The 20,553-nt window shown below is 41.5% G+C and overlaps 1 protein-coding gene across 2 annotated transcripts in view; it reads right to left on the bottom strand.

Annotated features, from left to right (window-relative positions):
• jag2b (jagged canonical Notch ligand 2b) overlaps positions 1–16,439 on the bottom strand; it is a 49,972-nt gene extending 33,533 nt beyond the window's left edge. For both annotated transcript variants that reach the window (XM_083934338.1, XM_083934339.1), the window contains exons 1-2: positions 16,163–16,439; positions 15,223–15,525 (exon numbers count right to left, since the gene is read on the bottom strand). In XM_083934338.1, the coding sequence (XP_083790464.1) occupies positions 15,223–15,525; positions 16,163–16,237 (378 nt within the window). In that variant the 5' untranslated portion in view covers positions 16,238–16,439. The remainder of the gene's footprint in view (positions 1–15,222; positions 15,526–16,162) is intronic.
• Positions 16,440–20,553: the final 4,114 nt, after the last annotated feature.

The following is a 20,553-nucleotide window of genomic DNA, read 5'->3' as shown; positions in this document are numbered from 1 at the left end:
GGGTCAGAGTTTGGACACGGGCAGGGGGGTACAGCTGTATGAGACTGTAGCTACCTGTAAGACATGGGAGGCCAAAAACTAGGCTAGGGCAGGGGAGGTGGTTGAGGAAGTTTGTTAGAGGAATAGGGAACAAGAAGAGAGTAGTGAGTCTGAGTTTGGTCGAAGAGCGCACTGCAGTTTCCTGAAGCTCTGCCAAACCCGTCCAACCCGCAGACGCACAACAGATGCGCCCTCAGAGATGGATTATTTGACATGAACGTGGATCATCCCATGACATGTAGCTCGGTTTCTGACCTTTCCACCCATCGCCCCCTCCCCCCACCACAAAAGGGTGGGCTCTCTGCCCCAGTCTGAGCATGTGGGTGGGTGTGTGCATATGCCAATGCATGCATACAAAACTGAGTGGCAATGAATGAATTAGTGGCCAGGACATCTTGAGATGATGCCTGCATGATGAAGTATGGCAGACAAACCTTGAGACAGAATCAAAAGATCACAGAAAGAACAGGTGCCCATATCGTGACCTCTACCTTTTGGGTTCACCTGAAATCCAGGCTCGCTTGCATGCCTACATGTTGTAATTGTTTTAATAAATAGTTCAGAGTCTGTGTAGTGTTGGTGTTGAGCAAAGCCACGGACTAGTCTGGTTTCCCACAGACCATCCTACTCTGTGATTAGCTGGATTAAGTGACAGCTGCCCAAATGGTTGGAACAAGATAGATGGATGGGCAGGGGCGGGATAAAGGGGAGGTGTGGGGGAGGGAAGGGGGAAAAGCTACTGAACAAAGACCCTTGTCCCAACATCATAACTCACCCCATCCTAATCAAAACCATTGTCCATGAAGAGACAGTCAGCACAGGGACAATTAGTCTCAGCATGTGTGCTGGTGAGCCTGGGCAGCACAGTTGCATGGGCGATGTTTAAAAAAAAAATCATTCAAAAACAGTCATTCTCGCATGAGTCGTGATCTTATATCCAACTCCAGAAAAGATCCTAATCTCATGAACCCGCCCTTTTTTTCAACTCAAAAAACACATCAGCTGTGAGAGACAGTGTGAGATACTTCATCCGAGATGACGAAGAATCCTCCTGTCAGTCAAATCTCCAAAAACCCAACCCAGCCCTACCCCTAATGGATTAGAGGATTTACTTAGAGAAAACCTAGTTTTCAAGACAAGAAGGGGGGGGGGGGGGGGGGTGTTACGGTGAAAAAATATGTTTATATGTCATGTACTCAGTGAATCTACATTTGCTTGGAATGATATAACAGTTTAGTGCCATCTTTGCATTGCGTGGCACAAAAAAAAGACTAATTTGGACAAAAAGGTAATCTTGGTAAAAAGAAGAGGATGTGGTGGTGATATCTGGGGACAGCCACAGGTGTAGGTTCCCACGCCCGATGATGGGTGGATGGGAGAGAGGAAGGTAGCCATTGAAATTTAATTTTTTTTTTTTTTTTAAAAAGGACAGGGAACTGAGGGACCTGACAGTGGGGAGTGGATGCCGGGGCAGGTTGGGGTCACTAAGCATGGGATCTGCACGCTTCTTTCTCAAAAGAGGAGTCAGCCCTCTGCATGTGGGGCCATGTGCGTGTTTGCATTTCGAAGAATACCAAGAATGCAAGACCCAGGCCTGGTGTGTAATCCCACGGAGGGATCCCTGTCTGCCAACAATTCTGTATCAATGGAAGGGTGCGTCTACATTGGATTTGAGGTTTGATTGACTGATTTCTGCGTCTTGGGGAAAGTCGGGACCTCGAATGTGGATTAAGCTCTTTTTTTTTCTCTACACATTTGATGTTCAACCTCTGGCTACTTCTGTTCACATGTCATTGATAGGTGACCTGAATGTGCACCTCCCTGCTCCACTGACATCTCTCTGATTTATTGCCTTCTGATGGGACATGAGGTCATCTCGATTCATCCCGTGGCCAGTAATCGCAGCATGTAATCTTCATTAATCTGTGATGTCAATCCCAGCTTTTGGTTTTTACTCGGGCTGTCTACGCTACTCCAGCGAGGGCAATCGAGCTACGCCATCTCAGCTGAACAGGAGTGGGCACAACAGCATGTGACATGCCTACTACCTTCTTCAGATGCTGAAAACCATATATGGTTGAATAAGAGTGGCACCTTATCACTCTTAATGTGGAGTGATGGATAATAGTCGTCTGAGGAATAATAGAATGAAAGCCATCCCATAAAATGATCTTAATCAAGTATCTTATTCTAATTGGCTGGTATTTGGAGCAAAATAATTTGGTATCATTATCTCCTAATGTTCCTGAGGGTAATTAAAGAATCAGACACCTAAAAGGATGAATGTCAGAAAGTCTAGACACCTTCTAAGAACAGAGGGTTCCAATGGGAGGAGAGCTTGTTTGTGGGTTTGGGGGAGCAGCTTCTTCCAATCAAGTGGGAAAAAATAGGAAAACGTAGATGTGAGCTCAACTGAACCAGTTCCCCATAACGTCTGCCTCCAGGGTGGACCCAAATGCCGATCTCTCTCAGTCTAGCTCCTCAGTCTGCTCAGGAGGCAAGGATCAAAAGACCTCCAGTGGCAAAATCCTTGCAAATGTGGTGATGATGTTGACGGGCAGAGAATTACATGCAAGAAGGTTTTTGACCTCGTTTTGATATCCATACTCACAACGCTCCTGTGCTCTGCTTGCAGACGAAATTGGAGCCCATTTCAATTACCATTAAAATGTGAAACATATAAAAGAACATAATAATGTGACAATTCCTCCCACTTTTCTTGTATAATATTGCATCCTTGGGATTGAGTTCAGGTTCCACCATCGAATCGTTCTTTTCCTTCTTGTCATTATTCTGTCCATGATATCCTGATACACAACACATCTGACCAATATGAAGCAGGGGAATCAACAAATCCTCACATTTGAAAAGGCTTCAACCATTGGCCGTTTTTGCTTCATTGAATGACATCAATTAACTTCTTATCGGGTGACCGATCGGTTATGCTACTAAGCGTTTTACTGTAGCTCTGCAACGAGTGTGCAATTACTGTAAGTGCTAAACTGAAGCCTATCCCAATGTCTTCAGAATGTGCCAGAGTATTTAACCTCAATCAAAAAACCATGCAACCTGAGAGAATATGTAGAGAAACCAGTATCAATATTTGGTAAGTTTCTCTGGTGTTTAGTTTGAATGAAGCCCTACAGACCAGACAAGCACCAGAACTTCAAGACAATATTCATTTATGTTACTACAAGTAAGCAGGTTATGGCTGTGTGACAGTCATACCTCTGCTGGGTGGAGGGTGAGCTCTGCCCACAAGCCACTTGCCAGAGTCGTGTGCCAAAGTTGTCGCACTGAAGGCAAGGCATTTGGCTGGCTTGTGTAGACCGGTTGTGCACACACACGCACACACACATATACACACGGCCCATTGAGCATAATGCTACTATGCCAACAGGGTCATTACCCATCACTTCCAATACAACAAACCCCTCCCCTTCTAGTGCTAATTAACCAGCATGATCCAAAAGTATGCAACACGCAAAAACAAACACCAACACATGCACATTTGCATAGAAAAAGCTAAATGATTTCACATGCCAACAATAGATATGTCTGACCTGACTTTGATTATATTTCTTTTTTATATTTAAACGCTAAACTTCTGTTTTTTAAACCATGAACCAAACAGATGAATGTTTTGCATGCTTCAAAATGGAAAAATGTAATGAATCGAAATAATCAGGGAAAGGCATATGAAAACTAGGATGAGAGGACCTACAATTGATATCCCAGTATTTTTTTTGTTTTCTTGCTGTGACGGTATTATATCACAGTATTACAAATTAAAAAGGGATACTCCCCTCAAAACATGATTCCACCTCTTTTCACTTTATTGGAAATGTAAGAGAACATATCTTAAGATATTTTTGTTTGTAAAGATATTACATTAAAAGACATTCATTTTTCATTGGCTCCATATAGGCCGGACAATTAAGCATACACCTACGTGTGTTTTTGGGGGGCAGCCCGCTCCATAATGGACTGAAGGTTAATTAGTGAATCAAATGAGCTTTATTCTCAGAGTTGTAGTTTTAAATTCTGAGTAGGGCTGTCACGAGAACCGATACTTGTATTACCGTTTGATTTTAAAAAACATCAACGGTGCCTATTTTCAGATGGCTAACGTTAGGCTTAAGATTGAAATAGAAAAAATAAACAAGAAGGCATTCACGAGGACAGCTAAAGTACAGCTACTAATTCAAGGTGATTTTTGATTCATATATAACATCCAAACGTTTTGACGAGATAACATTTTCTTTTTTTATCTGTCATACTGAAATGTAATCGAATTGGCATCGAGAATCGTTTAATTGGCACCGACTACTGAATTTAAGTATCGTGACTGAATTGTATTGCTGAGCAATTGGCACCTGAGCAATACAGAATATTTGGGTTTACTGAAATAAAAATAAAAAACATTTTACATCTTAACCCACATGAAGAAAGACTTTGAAAACCAAAAGTCCTGCTCAAAATTACTCCTAAACGCAACACTCTTAGACCAAATCCTGGTCTCTAGATTACACAATTTGTAAAACTTTGACTTTAAACCGACCTGAAAAATAGCACAAATTGACAATCACATCTTTTGGTCTGTGGGTGTAGGACAAACAAAAAATTGCAACTTAAAGCAGTATAATATGTGCTGAAAACTTTGACTCACAAGCATACATGCTTTTTAGACAGTGAAGAAGATTTCTGGTGTTTCCATAAATCTTAGATATTATTGAAGTTTGTGCTATGTCAGAGGATCTACAGCCAAACCAAAGTAGCCCCCTTTTTTAGATGACTGTTCTCCCCAGAGTTCTGACTTGTTGATGTAACTGTAAGCTCAACGGTAAACTGCCACTCGCTTTATAACCTACCATTACCGGCCCTGCCTTAACCTTTAACAACGATGGGCTTGTGGGTAACATAGCCTGTACCCAACCATGAACAGTATAACCTGCTGTGCGGGTATGACACGGTTAGTCAGGTATTATGGCAAGTAGAACTTCCTTGTGTGTGTGTGCGCGCTAAAACCAAAATGTGTGGGCATTTATCACCGTAATGACGGCATGAAAAAATCCATGTCACGGCAGAACGTGACACCAGTGATGGTGATAAACTAGTATATCGCCCACCCTCAATCAAAACATGGAGGTATTTCTTCTTATCTTGACTATCACAATACAGTCGTACCACAATACCTTTTAGTCTCAGTTTCTTCATCATCACGTGTGTCAAGAAACATCTTAAAAGGTTTCAAACAGTCACCATTAAAGATCAGCTTTCGCGGACTCGTGGGTATTTGTCACTCACTCCCTCAGGTGTTAATTTGCCTAAAGAAGAAGTCCAAGAGCTAACTACAGCAATAGACGTGCTTCAGAAACATTAACAGGCTAATTCCGGATTCAAAGCAAATGGGCGCCTGACTGGAGAGCAATACAGCAGCGCATCCAACCGAGCCCCATTGTCATTTCAAACAGGTTCACAGTGGAGTGACAATTTAACTGCCCGTGTAATGACATGCTTTAATTACCCCACAAGGAGCCTCTAGCACCTGCACACCATTCGTTTAACAAGAGGCAGGGGACGCAGTGGGCCACAGCAACACGCACTCACGCAGATTCAAACCAGAGAAAGATACGCACCACTTACAGCTACATGTCTATTGTGCACCTAAAAGTTGCACTACATGTGTTGACAGAGGCACCTGAGCTGTCTGCTACAACTGATGTTTCAATTGATTTTTCACAAATGCCCAAAAACAATGGTTCAGCATGAATTCAGAAGGAAATGTTGTCAATGTTATTGTCACAGCCCACCCTTAGACCTTCTCTGCATGCAGTACATAATGTTATTAAAAGCTTCCAGTCTTCTCAGCCGTGTTAATAGAAGACCGGAGTAAATATTACTGTGTCACATTAATGTGGTGATGATTTATTGACAATATTAACAAGCCACCTCTGCGGCAGGAGCAGTACTTCTCAATCTACATCTGTAGTTTCGCCTCACTGCAATGTGCTGGCAGCAGTCATTCATTCACAAGGGGATCAGCTGTGACACCACATGGATGAGCTCCACAACGGGATATTTTGAAAAAGTAGCCTGTTTCACTCAGGGTGCAAGAAAAACACAGAAATGATGTTGTCCTTTCTTAAGAAAATGAGAAAATACTTACATACATACTTAATACAGGTCAAATGTTTCTACGCCCGATGTGGTCTTATTACCTTATTGATTATCTGGACCAGTAGTAGCCTGGTGATGTGTATGAAGGGGGGGGGGGGGGGGGGGGGGACTGAAAAACTCTTATATTACAATTTGTTAAAAGGTCCAGTTACAGTTTGAAGACACACACTGATTTCAGTGCCATTTCAAACCCAGTCATAACACCTCGTACATACAGTGCAGGCAAAGATTTGATTCAAACACACATGAGCAGACACAAAACATACAGTGGAGCTTCCTCAAGTGTCCCATGAGCTTAGGACCCAGGAGAGGCTGCTCAGGAAAGCATCTTAAACATTCTTGTCAATGCACCCATAGGAATACTTAAACCATCATAACAAAAAGGTCTCACGCAGATGTTTTGTACAAACTCCTCTAAAATAACATGCAGCTTTAGGTAATTTTAAGTTTGAAAATCACGGCTTGGTCGTCACATTGTGGGCCTGGATGTGATAAATATTAGAACATACTGTTCATTATTGATCTTGGACAAATTACAAGATGCCAGAAACCTTCATCTTGGCACAAGTTGCTTGTGATGCTGTTGCATGAAAGTGCAATGCATTTGAAATATTTCCATAACCAATTTGAATGTTGGTTTACACATTCAAAATTGGCTGTTCACAGTTGCCGGTGGTTTGCACCGAGGCACCAATCTAAACAGGAATAATTAGAGTATTTTCATACACTGTGGCTACAGGATACGTCTCATCCATTTTGCTTTTGAATACCTCAGTTGGCAACGTGCCCAAAGAGGGAACAGACACAAAAGGATGCCAGCAATTCATAATGGCTCCACTTTAAAATTAGACATGAGACACACACAGCTCCATCATCACTGTCATCATCCAACCACCTATTATCGTGACAGAATGATGAAAGCCAACGTTCGGCAGAGGTTGATTTTGTACACAACTAACTTTAGGATTAACTGTTGATATATATATGGACTTACCAGCAGATTCACAAGTGAACTACAGTAAGAAGGACAGTACCAGGGTGAAGACATGGGCAGAAATATGTCCAAAATAAGTAGAAAGTTAGTGCAACAGCATCACAGAAAGTGCAACTCATAAAAATGAAGTTAAAAAGGATTTAAATTAGGTTGAACACTCATGGTGGTTGACACTGATGCTCCTACTCAACCAAACAGCTAATTCCAAAGAAATGTGCCAGATTCCTGCTCAAACTCAGGTATGTACGACGTTAATTGAGCACAAGTTAAAACATCATCTTCCTGAGGCACTGTGAAAAATAACCGTTTAAATAATGGACCCTAAACACAGTTGTTTCCCCACCGATTCACACACGCTGTACCTTGTGTGTGAAATCCCAGAATGAACAAAACAAAGTATTCTCAGAGGAAATCCATGACGCCTCCTTTCGCGACACTATAACACAGATCCATTTAATATCAAGAATGTAGTCAGAGTCAGATGGCGATGACAAGAGTTCAGTCCACAAGGGTTTCCACAGGGCAGCTGTCCAGATCACACAGTCAATACTACACTGATTCTTTGTTGATGAGCGAAGCAACAACACAGATGTCTGTCAGGCGTGTAAACTCTGACGACTGGCAACGGTATGGAAGATTTCTAAGACACACAATATGCAATGTCTGAGCGGGGAAGGCCTCGTTGGGAAGAAGTCAGGGCATGGGGTTACAGTGATGGGGCTTTTTTCTCACTCCTTCACTGACTAAAACAAACTGGTGAACATGAGAAATAAGTGATGTAACAGCTCAGAGTTTTAAATTACTTTTAGTAATTGATGCAAGAAAGGAAAGGCTGACCGTTTGAATGAATCCTCGGCTCTTTGCAGAAATCTGATTTTCCAGGCCGATTCTCTGACCAAAGTTTTACGAAAATGCAACCCCCAATTAGGAGGAGATGTTATTGCCAGCCGTAATAGCGACGCTGGTATTGTTTTCATCATTGGTATTATTGGTATCATCATTGCAAAAAGTAGCGATAAATACCTAGGTTTCAAGTATTTCGCCGGGTGTTTATAAGTCTGTCCGTCTGTCTGATTTAGATTTTCAGGTGTGTAGCTGAAAGCCAAATTTGAAAATCGGTGTGATCCGAACAAGGGCGCTGGAAGTACGGGGGTAGAAAAGTAGAAAAGAGGCACCCTCCTCTTTACACCTCATGGCCTAAGAAAATCGTGCAAGATACAGTCATGAAACTTTACAGGTGTGTAGTTGAGCTCAAAATAAGGGCCAATATCGAAGATTGGCGTGGTCCATGCAAGGGCACCGTACGTAGCGGAGTAGAATGTAGGGAAGGGGTCATCGCCACAACACTTTGCTTTTTGATGTCACCAATTTTACATCGCAAAATGGTCTCATGTTTGAAATGTGTTAAGTTGAATAAAATCATCAAATAATCATGAGGACGTTGAGTGAATACCATGTAGGATTGTTTAAGGGGCAAAACTGTCATCAAGAACACCACAAATAAAACGCCTCAAATAATTCAAATATGGCTTCATTCAATTAAAAGGTCCTTTTTTAAACTTTGACACATCAGTACGACTTAAAATCAAATTTAAAAACAACAGTTTTACACCAAATGTGTGATGATTGAAAGAGGAGAAACTAAAAATCTGCAGAAAAATAAAATTATTAACCGAAGTATACTATTGCACAAGTACAGACTTAATGCAGTCACAGTTTTGTTGAGTGGGCTGAATCGTAAAGGGGCCAATCAAATGCTTCTGTGCCTGTTATCAGTTAATCGTAAGGTTAGGGTGAGCATGTATTGTAGAGAATCAGACCCCAGCTTCTACTACAAAGCAGCTGCAGGACACGAAGCAAACACAAAAGAGGAATGCTTGCTTGTTTTCAGACAACATTTTATTTGCACATACACACATGCGTATATGTTGCCAATTATGACTGCCAAATATGTAAAAAATAAGCTCAATAAAACAGCTCCAAGAAAATGCTGTCCGACTGGCTCATTGCATAATCAATACAGCGCTGAGCTGAATCACAGGTGAGCCCGTGTGAGTGGTTTTGCACGCAGCAGCCCTGGGACCACAGGGGGAAGGATGGGGGAGGGAGCCACAGAAAAGGAAAGATAATTGTTTACAAGAGGCCTATGTAGCCGTATCCTAGCAACAGCTCTGACAAGCTCCGCATCAGGTGTGGCTAACCATGGCAGCCCGTGTTAGCCTTTGGTTCTGTGAGTGTGTGTGTGCGCAGAGAGGAGGGACATACAGTAAACGTTCAATGAGTCAAAGTGTTCAAATGAGCGACTACTGAAGCCTCTGTCCTACTTCTTACTGATAGAAAAAGTGTGCCAGTCTGAATTTCTACCCTCAGATCTTGTTTACTCATCAGTATGAATTCCAACTATTTGAGGAAATGATGAGGTTTTTTTTTTTTTTTTTCAAAATTCTCTGATTTCAGATTCTTAAATGTGAATATTTTTCTGGTTTCTTTACTTCTTTATGACAGTAAACTGAATACCTTTGAGCGAGACATCTTCTGAGGACGTCTTCTTGGGCTTTGAGAAACGCTGATCGACATTTTTCACCATTTTCTGACATTTTAGAGACCAAACAACTAATTGACGAATGGCAATAATAATAACTGTTGCAAAAATGAACTAGCAGTTAAATAATTTCTTTTACTTTGCAATTAAATATATATATTATTTCTAACCATTTTATTGATAATATTAATTCTTGTTGTCAGTTAGGGTTATACAGTTAAATGTAAACATCCCTATGCTGCTGCAAAATCTGTTTGCATGCACAAAACATTTTCTACATTTAAACAATTTGTAAGAAACAAAACAAATTGTTGTATTTGTAAATCTATAGAAACACAATAGGCCACAGACCTCCGAGTGTCAAGCCCTTGACTTACTGCTTCCACAAGTCAGTCAACAGGGACAAAGAAAAGACATGTTGAAAAATGCTTGGCAGAAGCACAAAAAGAAGCATGACGGTAACACAGTGTGCATTTGGGATACACACACGTGGCCAGAGCAGGGAGCCAAAACCATTTAAATACTCTGGGTTGGTTCCAAGAAAAATGATCTTCAGCAGGTCTGTGCAGATCAACTCGTCCTTAAAATGTGAATGAGATCGTCCACACCGCTCACTTTTTGAGATGATCAGCCTTTTTGAGACTGAACGCACGCCACACAAGGGAGTGTATAAACAAAAGACCAAAGACACCAACTAGGTACACACTTGGTACACCTCCTTTGATGACAGATACTCTCCAGAGTATGAGTGTTATTTTTACAGGAATAAAGAGGCTTAAACTGTCATGACTAATGAAATAACAACTAGTTCTCATTCAAAATCACCTGCTCAAGCTTCTTGGTGAGGTTGGTGGCTGCTGTAGGTGAGCGACATGCATCTATTTACTAGCTGAGGGAGGTCTGCTACATATCCAAGTTCAGAGCAGTTACAGTTACAGGCAGGCTCACATCAAACGGACGTCCGGCTAATGTAGCTGGGGGGCGGGGAGAGAGAGAGGGATAGAGAGAAATTCCACCTGCAATTTCATTAGTGATCAAATGGAGGTAAGACGCGTCTCTGTCTCTCTCTCTCTCTCTCCTGAAGTGCTCACACAGCATGGGCCCACAAAATGGAAACTCAATCAGCCGGGCCAAACAAGGCACAGTATGATCCACATACTACAGCACTAAAGCTGAAAAATCACTTAAATCTGAGCACAGTTTTTTCAAATAGTAGCTAAAACATTTCCTTTCTCATTTTCTTTCTTTATGAGAGTCAGACTGACACCCGTCTCACTGCATGTGCATCTACCAAGGAGGTGGAGCAGGAGGTGATTAGCCTAGCTTAGCATAAAGACTGGAAACAGTGGGCGACAGCTAGCTAAGCCCTCCATGAAATTAAAAAAAGACAAAAAAAAACATCACCTCTAAAGCTTAACAAGTAATTAACACATATCTTGTTTGTTTAATCCGTACACAAACAAAACAGTCTAGTCTTGTTGTCACGGAGATGTTACCAGGCAACCCGGGCAACCAGAGGAACTGCATACACCACTTGCCTCCTTTAAAAACACCAACTGTTGATTTTATATTTCTGTTTATGTAGCTGAACAAACAAGCCACATACACATATGTACATATTCATTTGTGAGCTTTAGAGGTGCCTATAGGCTTACTCTTTACTATGCTACACAAAAAACTAATGACATTCCCTTCAGCCTAAGCTGAACTTTCGTGTGAAGCGCTAGATAGCAAATGTTAGCATACTACAGTGGTGAACATGGTACATGCTAAACATCCGCATTCCAGCACCGTCTTTGTGAGCATGTTAGCGTGAGAGCTTAGAGAGCTAAGCTAGCTTCACAGGCGTCAACACGATTCAAAAGATGGTTATTTACCCGGGGACTGACTGTAACAGAGTGTAGCAGGACTTTCTACCGCAAAAGAAAACTATAAAACTACACGACTGGACAAGTTCCAGCAGGAATGGGATTATAAATAAATAAATAAATAAATAAACAAAAAGGGGGAGAAATCAAATAAAATCCATCAACTCTAAATACTTAAGTGGGCTGCATGCAACAAAAACGCCATAAAAGTGCCTCGTGGGTCTATTCTACTCCCTCAGCTTCAAAAGTTTGGAGGAAAATATCAATGGCACCTTCACAAAATACAAAAAAACATAAGCAAGTGCGCACATTTACTGTAAATTCAAAGCTGCGGGGAAACCCTGAGTGGAGGCTTAGCTCAGATATGGCATCAGCATCAATAGTCAGTCTCCTTACTAGCATGCTGGCAGGCCGAGCCCAGAGATGGAGAATCACAGGAAGACGTCCAAAGAATGGATAAGCATCACGCAATCTGAGTAAAATAAGCCATTAGCAACTGCAACACACTGATGATGGTAAGTAGGCCGATAAGCGGACGCTTTGATGTCTTTATATCTTCACAGAAGAAGAAACATTTCCAAGAGATGAAAGATGAAAAGTGCCTATTCAGACGATTTCACAGGCATTAAAAGGGTATCGTCACCTCAGGAGATCAAGGTCCATTTGTAAATCACTGTTTTGTAGGGAACATATTCAACCCATACAGCTTTATTCTGTTCACAATGACGAAATATTTCTGAATCGGGAAGTAAACTCACCGCTGCGTTCTTTCATTTCTCAGGTTGGTTTAGAAGATACTGGCTCTCAAGATGACACAAGAGTCCAGCTCTCACTGCTTTCCATCTGGGCTTAAAATGGGCAGTTGTCCAGATGACACAGCCAATAGTACACTGCATCTTTGTTTCTTCAGTGAGGAAAGCGACAACGCCAAAGCCAAGTGGCCCTGTAGGCTTGTTGTGACATCTGGCACTGGAATAGTGCACGGTTATCAGCCCGGGCCACTTTACAGATCAACAACACACCAGAATAGCCCTCTTCACCTCTGCCTCGAGGTGTCAGTCAATGAATCCAATAAGAGACTACCACTGGCTCATATAGTATGTGATGCATGAATGTTGCCCCTAACCCACCTTCCCACCCGATGGTCAAATCATTCATTCCTCCCTCATTAAATATATACGGCTCACACTGTGTGAAATCACACCTTTGCCATTATCCCCCCGGAGCGTAAAGACGCAAGCAAAGGAGGCTGTTAATTCACTAAAGGCGGACTGCTATAAACAGCTGCAGGAAAACCCCAAAATCATTAAATACACAAAGACCGAACCTGGATTAAACACAAAAGGCTGCAGAAACATGCCAAGCTTTCAGGAGAACAGAGCTGCTCATTAATTGGACCTACCTATTATGGAAACTAAGTTTAATCAGGTTTACTTCAAATATGACTGCATGCAACTAGAACTTTTAAGAACAAATGCCCAAATCCTTTGATTTCAGCTTCTTAAATGTGAATATTTTCTAGCATCTTTACTATTTATGTACTAATCTTGGGCTTTGCGGAACACTGACTGATTTTTAACCATTTTCTGACATCTTATAGACCGAACAACAAATCGATTGATTGAGTAAATAATCAACAGATTAATCAACTATGAAGATAATCAGTTGCAGCACTACATGCAACTAGTGAGGCAGTTATTTTCTTTAAATAAATCAATTAATCATTTGGTTATTTGGCTTGTTTTGTCTGACCTATCATCAAGTACCCAAGGATATTCATTTTATTATCAACAGAAGACAAAGTTAACTAGGAAAATATACTTTTTGTGCCACAAACAAGTGTTTCATTATTCGTTTTTTTATGTAAATTTCACACCCAACATGACATCTTCATCTTCCTGTTTTATCCAACCAAAACAAAAAAAACCTAAGCTGCTACAACTCAAAAGGTGGAACCAGAAAATGACTAATCTATTATTTAATCGACCCATCATCATCACGCTAATAAACTCTACTTCCTCATGCAAATAAACTGTTCAGATTACAGTTACTTTGATCACCACTACATTACACACCTGAATAAAACCATGAAGCAACACAACAGCAAAATCCCTTAGAACTATAATCGACAAGTTGTCAGAAGCAACTTACAACAGATTCACTCAAACTCAATGGTGACAAGAGTTAGCTCATAAAGAGTGCATCAGCGATCGCTCTTCTGCACTGATGATCTTAATTGCCCTGGAGGGGCCACCAGGGGCCACCTGGCACCCTCAGCAGGAGAGGAAGCTGCTAGGTGCACAGGGGTGGAAGGTGTCAAAACCAGCCAGCAGTATGCACCCAGTCACTGCCCAGAGGCATCGAACACATATTTCACACTCCCATCATTATAATACAGAGTTAATAGTTAATTGGAGCGTCTTTTCAACACATACAACCAGGCTGCACCTCCAAACACAGCGCATGCCATTGTCTTACATCACAACAGGCACCAGATAAGACTTGTTTCTATTCTGTAGAGATCCAACACAAACTAATTATTTATAGGTTCAATCAATTTCTACTTTTCTTGCTATTACCCGACAATCATCCGACACAACTGGCAGCAGCAAGCAAAGTGGCACAATCCTGAAAGTCTAAATAAAGCCAATTCCACTTGATGGATTGCATTATAATGAAATTGCCCTCAACATCCTCATGAATCAGCAAAAAGTCATTCTGGGAGGTAAACAGCTTTGCATCACCGTTTCTCCACAGGAGAAGCAGCAGATCCCCCCTTCCAGGGTCTACGTATCAAAGCATGTCCCTCAGTCTAATTACCCTATCAGGGCCTTGGCAGGTGCAGCCTGGTGGACTGGAACAAAGCCAACCCTCATATATCAGGGCAACTTTAAAAGATGACCCACATGACACTGAACCAATGTAGCTGCAACCGGATCCTTGTGAATTATGCAATCGTTTAGCTGTGATGTGTGTAGATTTGACAGGATTCTGCTAAGAAAACACCATTTAATTAGGTATTTCTTTCCTTTCAAAAGGCACAAACATGTGACCCAAAACCACAGAATCATTAGCATCAGTGGGATCCCTTTAGCGTCAGCTTATCTGGACACAATTTGATCTTTAAAAACAGGTTCTTTCTGTCAATACTGTAGAGTTTTACTGCACCGGATGATGGGTGTAATTGAAGCTGCAACATTAGTCAATTAATCAATAAGTCGTTTTTCAAGCACAAAAGCCAAAATATTCGATAGTTCCAGGTTCTCAACTGTTAGAATCTGGTACTTTTCTTGGTCTTATGTGATAGTAAATGTAATAATTGTGGGTTTTGGACTGTTTTTGGACAAAATAATAATAATAATGCAAATAACTGTAACCTGCAGCCCTAGTCTGACAGGAAAAAAACTCCTAAAGTGTGAACTTTAATCCTGATCAGTGTTGCTGTAATGGGAGAGTGGCTCCAAAACCATTCAGAAATGGTTTGATGCTGTGTTCCCAGGGCATGTGCACACACACACATACATCAAACAACGAACACCATAGTGACCAGATTTGTATCGAGAAAACACTGTTTGTAGCCTTAAGAAATCACAACTCACCGGCCAGGCGAACTGGAAGGGGATCAAAATCTTATTCGGGTTATTCTTTGCGTTCGTAAAAGAAAACGTATTTCCACCGAGAACTTCCGTAGATCCAGCTCCGAACGTGCACGGTCCGTTGGTGGTGACCTCCGTCTGGTACTCCTTCAGGCAGATCTTAAAGTAAGTGTCGCACTCGTCGCGGGCGCAGCGCAGGTCCTGGGGGCTCCTGGAGCCGTCGCAGCACTCCCCGTCCGCTAACTCGCCGTTTGGATTCTTCACGGTGATCAGCTGCAGCTCGAAATAGCCGGTTGACTGGGACACCTGGAAACAACATTTTTTTTAAAGTCAACATTTAAACGCAGGCCATTTATCCACGGGGTACAGAATGATTTGGGTTGCTCAAATTGGTGCGTAAAAATGGACAAGTGGCCACCCAGTGCCTGACCCCCAATTAAAATCATTCTAAAATCCTATGCAGATTGGGTGGATATTCCAAAATAATGTGTTGCATCATGAATGGAGCACGTGAACAAGCCTACAGTTTGCAGGCTAGGGGGGTTTAAGCCAATCAGGTTATAAAATCGATGCAATGCAACTTACAACTTCTTGATTCAGGCCTAATTCTCAGCCCCCAAACAGAAGGAAAAAATTAAAAAGAAACACACAGGGCTCTTAGAATTGAAACCAAAATGGAGAGAAGCATGTATCAATTCCTCAGACTTCAATCTAGCCACGGTAACATCATGATCACATGCTCGACAACTGACGGCTACGTAATTCAATTATCGATTAATGTGACGCGAATATACAACGCCGGAGAGCAAATATACATCTGCCCACGCCCACCAACTTTTGACATTTGTAAATTTGAAACATTTAATTGTCCTCATGTGGAGCTGAAATAAAAATAATTAAAAAAAAGAAAACAATTAGGAAATGAAACAAAACGCAGTCTCACCTTTGTCCATAACGCTAACAGCAGGCACAATATTGGGAAGCATTTCCTAACGTTAATCCCGGTGCGATTCCACATGCCTCCGGTTAATTAGAGTGACATCGGAGGGGGGAGAAGCGATGCGAAAAGACAAACAGCCGCGGAGCCGGCGACTAGTTCCTCCTCTCCTGACATGCAAAAATAAAATATTCACATGCGAGTTTTCTCCACCGTGTACATCCAGATTTCACGTTGCAGGCGGCGGATTGCAGCGCAGTGATGGTCCATGCACAGGAGTGTCCCTCCGTCAAATCTCTCCACGCAGCAACTGAGATGATCGTAGCCACAGCCTGAGGAGAGGATGTCTGCTTTGATTGGCAGCTCCGCAAACCACTTACAAATTGGCCTGCGGGCAGTCTCTGAGCCAACCGGATTAAGGGGCGGACAATAGTATAATACCCCCACCGAAGCCTCCTCCTCCTCCTCCTCCTCCTCCTCCTCCTCCCAAAAACTTGAATTAGCCTATGCTGGGTTTGGATTGAGCTTCATTTGGACAAACCGCATTACAGCATGCGAACAAAGCATGGCTCGACTTTTAATTAAACGCGCCTGCAAAGATATTATGATGAGCGAATTAAAGCTCATATGCGCTGTCTGGAATTTAATTACACTCTTTATTTGCTGTAGGGATTTTTTTTTTTAATTCAAAGCATTTCATTTGTCACATAAAACTTGAAAAACGTAGCCCCTGCAGGTAGACTGGATTTCTCAGAGTCAAAGTGGACTAATTGCTGGTGACTGACGTGATTTGATTATGATCATAAGGTTGAAGCTTAGCTCAGTAAATGAACAGTTTCCACGGCCCAAATTGGTCCTGGATTCCTCTTAGGGCGCACTCACACTGTCCTTGGTGTTTTTAAAAATGCATCCCTTCTCAATGCTTTTGCTTTTAATCATAATGATGCTCCACAAAAACTATTTTTTTATTATTATTTCTATCAACATATTGCCATCAACATGTTCTCAAACATCTGTTTCTGCAGTATCATGGCTGATGAAAGAAAAACTGGCCCCTAAAACACATCACTTTTTCAGTTCAGGAGACTAGACTTAACCAAGGAGCTCACCTCATTACAGCAGTTTAGAGCGCCCTCTACTGTCTGCTTCACTCACCGTTTACACTGAGCACTTAACCCTCTCCAAAAACACAAAGACATAAGATACAACATTACATTTGCAACAATGCCGCACATTTCTGTTGTTCATATTCTGCTGTTCTCATATTTTCTCAGAGGTAGAATGCACCTTGACATGCACAAAATGCTTTTCCCTCCTCTACACTTAATATTCCAAATAGAAACTATTCAAATGAAAGCTTTCTCTGCAGCATCAGTCTCATATCTCAGCATGCATGCTTGTCCCGGTTAAGCATCACCTGGCAGCATGGTCAGGTGGTTTCACTTCTCAAAGAACATCTTATAAGTAAGTGATAACCATTTCCCAAAGCACCCTGTAGTGCTTTCTTTTTTTCCTCACAAAGAGAAGCTGGTTTTCCTTTCATTTCCATTATGTTAGAAGAATCAGTGTGTGCAGACATGTTAAGTTTAATGGAGCTGCATCCATTTGTTATTTTCACATTATTAAAGGTGCAGCGACCTTTGAGCCAATGCAACTGTAAGTGCAGACTGAAGTATATAAATTATATGACTTAAAAATGCTACAAAATAAATAATGTGTGCTTTTACCATTAAGTTGATTTGTTGTAATAAATGGAAACCAAACAAAAAAATATTTGGAAAAATGTTTGTATACCCTTGAAAAAGTAAAAGCAATGTAGAGTATTTGTAGTTTGTAATAAATCAGCTGAAACATTACAAAAAACAACAGTATTTACTCTCTCAGTCTTCACATTGTTCCCCCTCAAAGGAATAAACGTGTCAAATGTGAAGTAGTGGAATACCGAGACGGTGCACTGTATCTATCCTTGTATAATGTTGATTCACAGACAATTCCTTAGCAGAGGCCTGAATCTTCCAGTTCCAAAATATTTTGTAAGAAGCAACATAAAAAACTGTATTCATCACTTAAATAATAAATTCTTTATCCATTTTGTCCCTGTGAATAAAAGTTTTTTTCTCAACTTTAAATTATGAATTCAGCGTTTTCAAACCTATACAACCCTCAGATGATCACGTAAACAAACGAAGAAACCTAAAGGTTAATCAGCGTCATCAGTTGTCCTTTCCATAGTGTTTGTTGCGGCTTAGGGTCCTGAATAATGTCCGTGTTCTACTTATCATCCATCTGTGCTTCTTGAAATCTCAATGTAGCAATTTTTACATTATGTAGATTTCCTCTGTCTGTCCATTGTTCCTGAGTAGGTGGAAGCACAGCTTTTTAAATTAGCTATCAACAATAATTTGACCGGATACATTTGTATCTGTACATTTTCTTAAGCAAAATTAAAATGACACAAATAGAGCACTGTGTAGCTCATAAAGATATCACACCCTAGTATGTTTAGCAATCTTTGGTATGAAAGGTGAAAATAAGACCTGCTAAGGTGTAAGTGACATGCAACATGCAACTACTGAAGTCACCCCACTCCGTTTCTGACAAGGCAAACAAGCGAGAGAAGCTGCCACTCAAAGTGTATGTGACAGCACCCCCCTCCTCCAGTCCTCCATGTCTCCGTCTCCTTCTCATCAGGCGACTGCCAGCCCGTCAGATAGGCCTGAAAGGAGGCTGCCGATAGCCTGAGCCGCTGCAGCCGCTTTGACTGGAACATTTCACACGCTGTCACAAGTACATGTGAGTGCCTTAAGTTGGATCACACCTAGTAAAGGGCCTCAGGTGGTGAACAGTGTGTGTGTGTGTGTGTGTGTGTGTGTGTCTGTGTGTCTGTGTGTTTGACCAGTGTGGTTTTTTTAGCCGTGCTGCTGGTAGAAGTGCAACTCTAGGGGGATGTCGGTCAGATCGCTGGAATATTGCTACTAGATGGACATTTATATGACATTTTTTCACAGACATTAATGATCCCGAGAGGGATGTTGATCCTAATTTTTCCTCTATAGTCACCATGAGGTTGACATTTTATCTTTGTGGTGATCATTTAACCTCTGGGGGCAACGGACTAATACCAAGACTTCCTTTTCCGAGCGGCAGTCATCGTTTACAGTCCAACTAGCAACGTAAGATGCGAGAGTTGGAATTAAGAGACAGCGTCTTTATTTATAGATATCTGAATATGAATGCAGATAAAAAATAACAAAAAGCCAAAGAAAAGCTTAATCATTATCAGATGACAGACAATGGTTTCTGTGGTTGCGTGGTGGCAAATGCGTTCCGCCTCTTTTGCTCTCCACTCGGATTGTTTACCTGCATGCAACAAAAGCATGCCCAAACTGGTCAATGCAATATCTACAAATAGAAACCAGACCGCTTCTGCAACTGATGTCTGTTAATAGAGATGAACTATTGGATGGATAGGTACAAAAGTACAAGCATTAATGTCCCCCTCAGGATGAATCGCAAGTAACTTTAAGGGATCCTGTAACGTTTTGTCTGTTGTGCTAGTTAGCCATCTTAGTTTAGCATGTTTGCATGCTAAAGATGGTGAACATGCATTATCACTGTGAGCATGTTAGCATGCTGACTGATTAGCAGTAAGTAGAGCCTCACTCTTGCTCGCATGGCTGTAGATTTGTAGGCTGCATTCTCACCAAATCAGGCGTTGCGCCAATTAGGGCAGGGTCGCAGGAAGTGATGTCATATGACGGTAGGAAGTATTAAAAGACCAACAAAGGAAACAGTGACTTCTTCAGTTAACTTTCTTAATTGCGTTCATTAGTATTTCAACCCAACAGATGACCTTATTCTAAAATTAACCATGTAGTCTTATGGCCTTAACCTAACCAAGTAACGTTTGTTTGGTTTGAATTCACAACACGACTCCCAGACCGTTAAGGGGTCCTGACAGCAACCGTTACCATGAAAATAGATGAAAACAGTCTTATATCTATGAGGCTGATAACCACTGATCACAGCCATTTATTGGAGTGGTAACGTCCGAAGTAGGTGTCACAGCCTTCACTGAGTTCCCCTACGCCGCAGCCTAAACACCCTACCCTCATTCAAATGAATGGGAGGACTTGTGTTATCACTGCAATGCCTGATCTGGTGTGAATGCAGCCTTAGTTGGTCCTGCCTTGAAAATGGCTGCTCCATAACCAACATATTGTGCTGAACCTATATTTTTGAAATATATATATTTTTTTATGTTCATGCCGATAAAATTGAAATCCCTCAGCCCTAACTCTCATGTTTTCATGTCAGGGTTGAAATGCCTCTGTAAAAGCATTGAGACCTTATTGATTTACTAATGTGTGCCCCGCCATCGAAACCGTGACCAATGA

This window comes from Echiichthys vipera (genome assembly GCF_963691815.1).
Source record: "Echiichthys vipera genome assembly, chromosome: 19".
Classification (NCBI taxonomy): domain Eukaryota; kingdom Metazoa; phylum Chordata; class Actinopteri; order Perciformes; family Trachinidae; genus Echiichthys; species Echiichthys vipera.
This window is presented reverse-complemented; position numbering and strand designations above follow the sequence as displayed.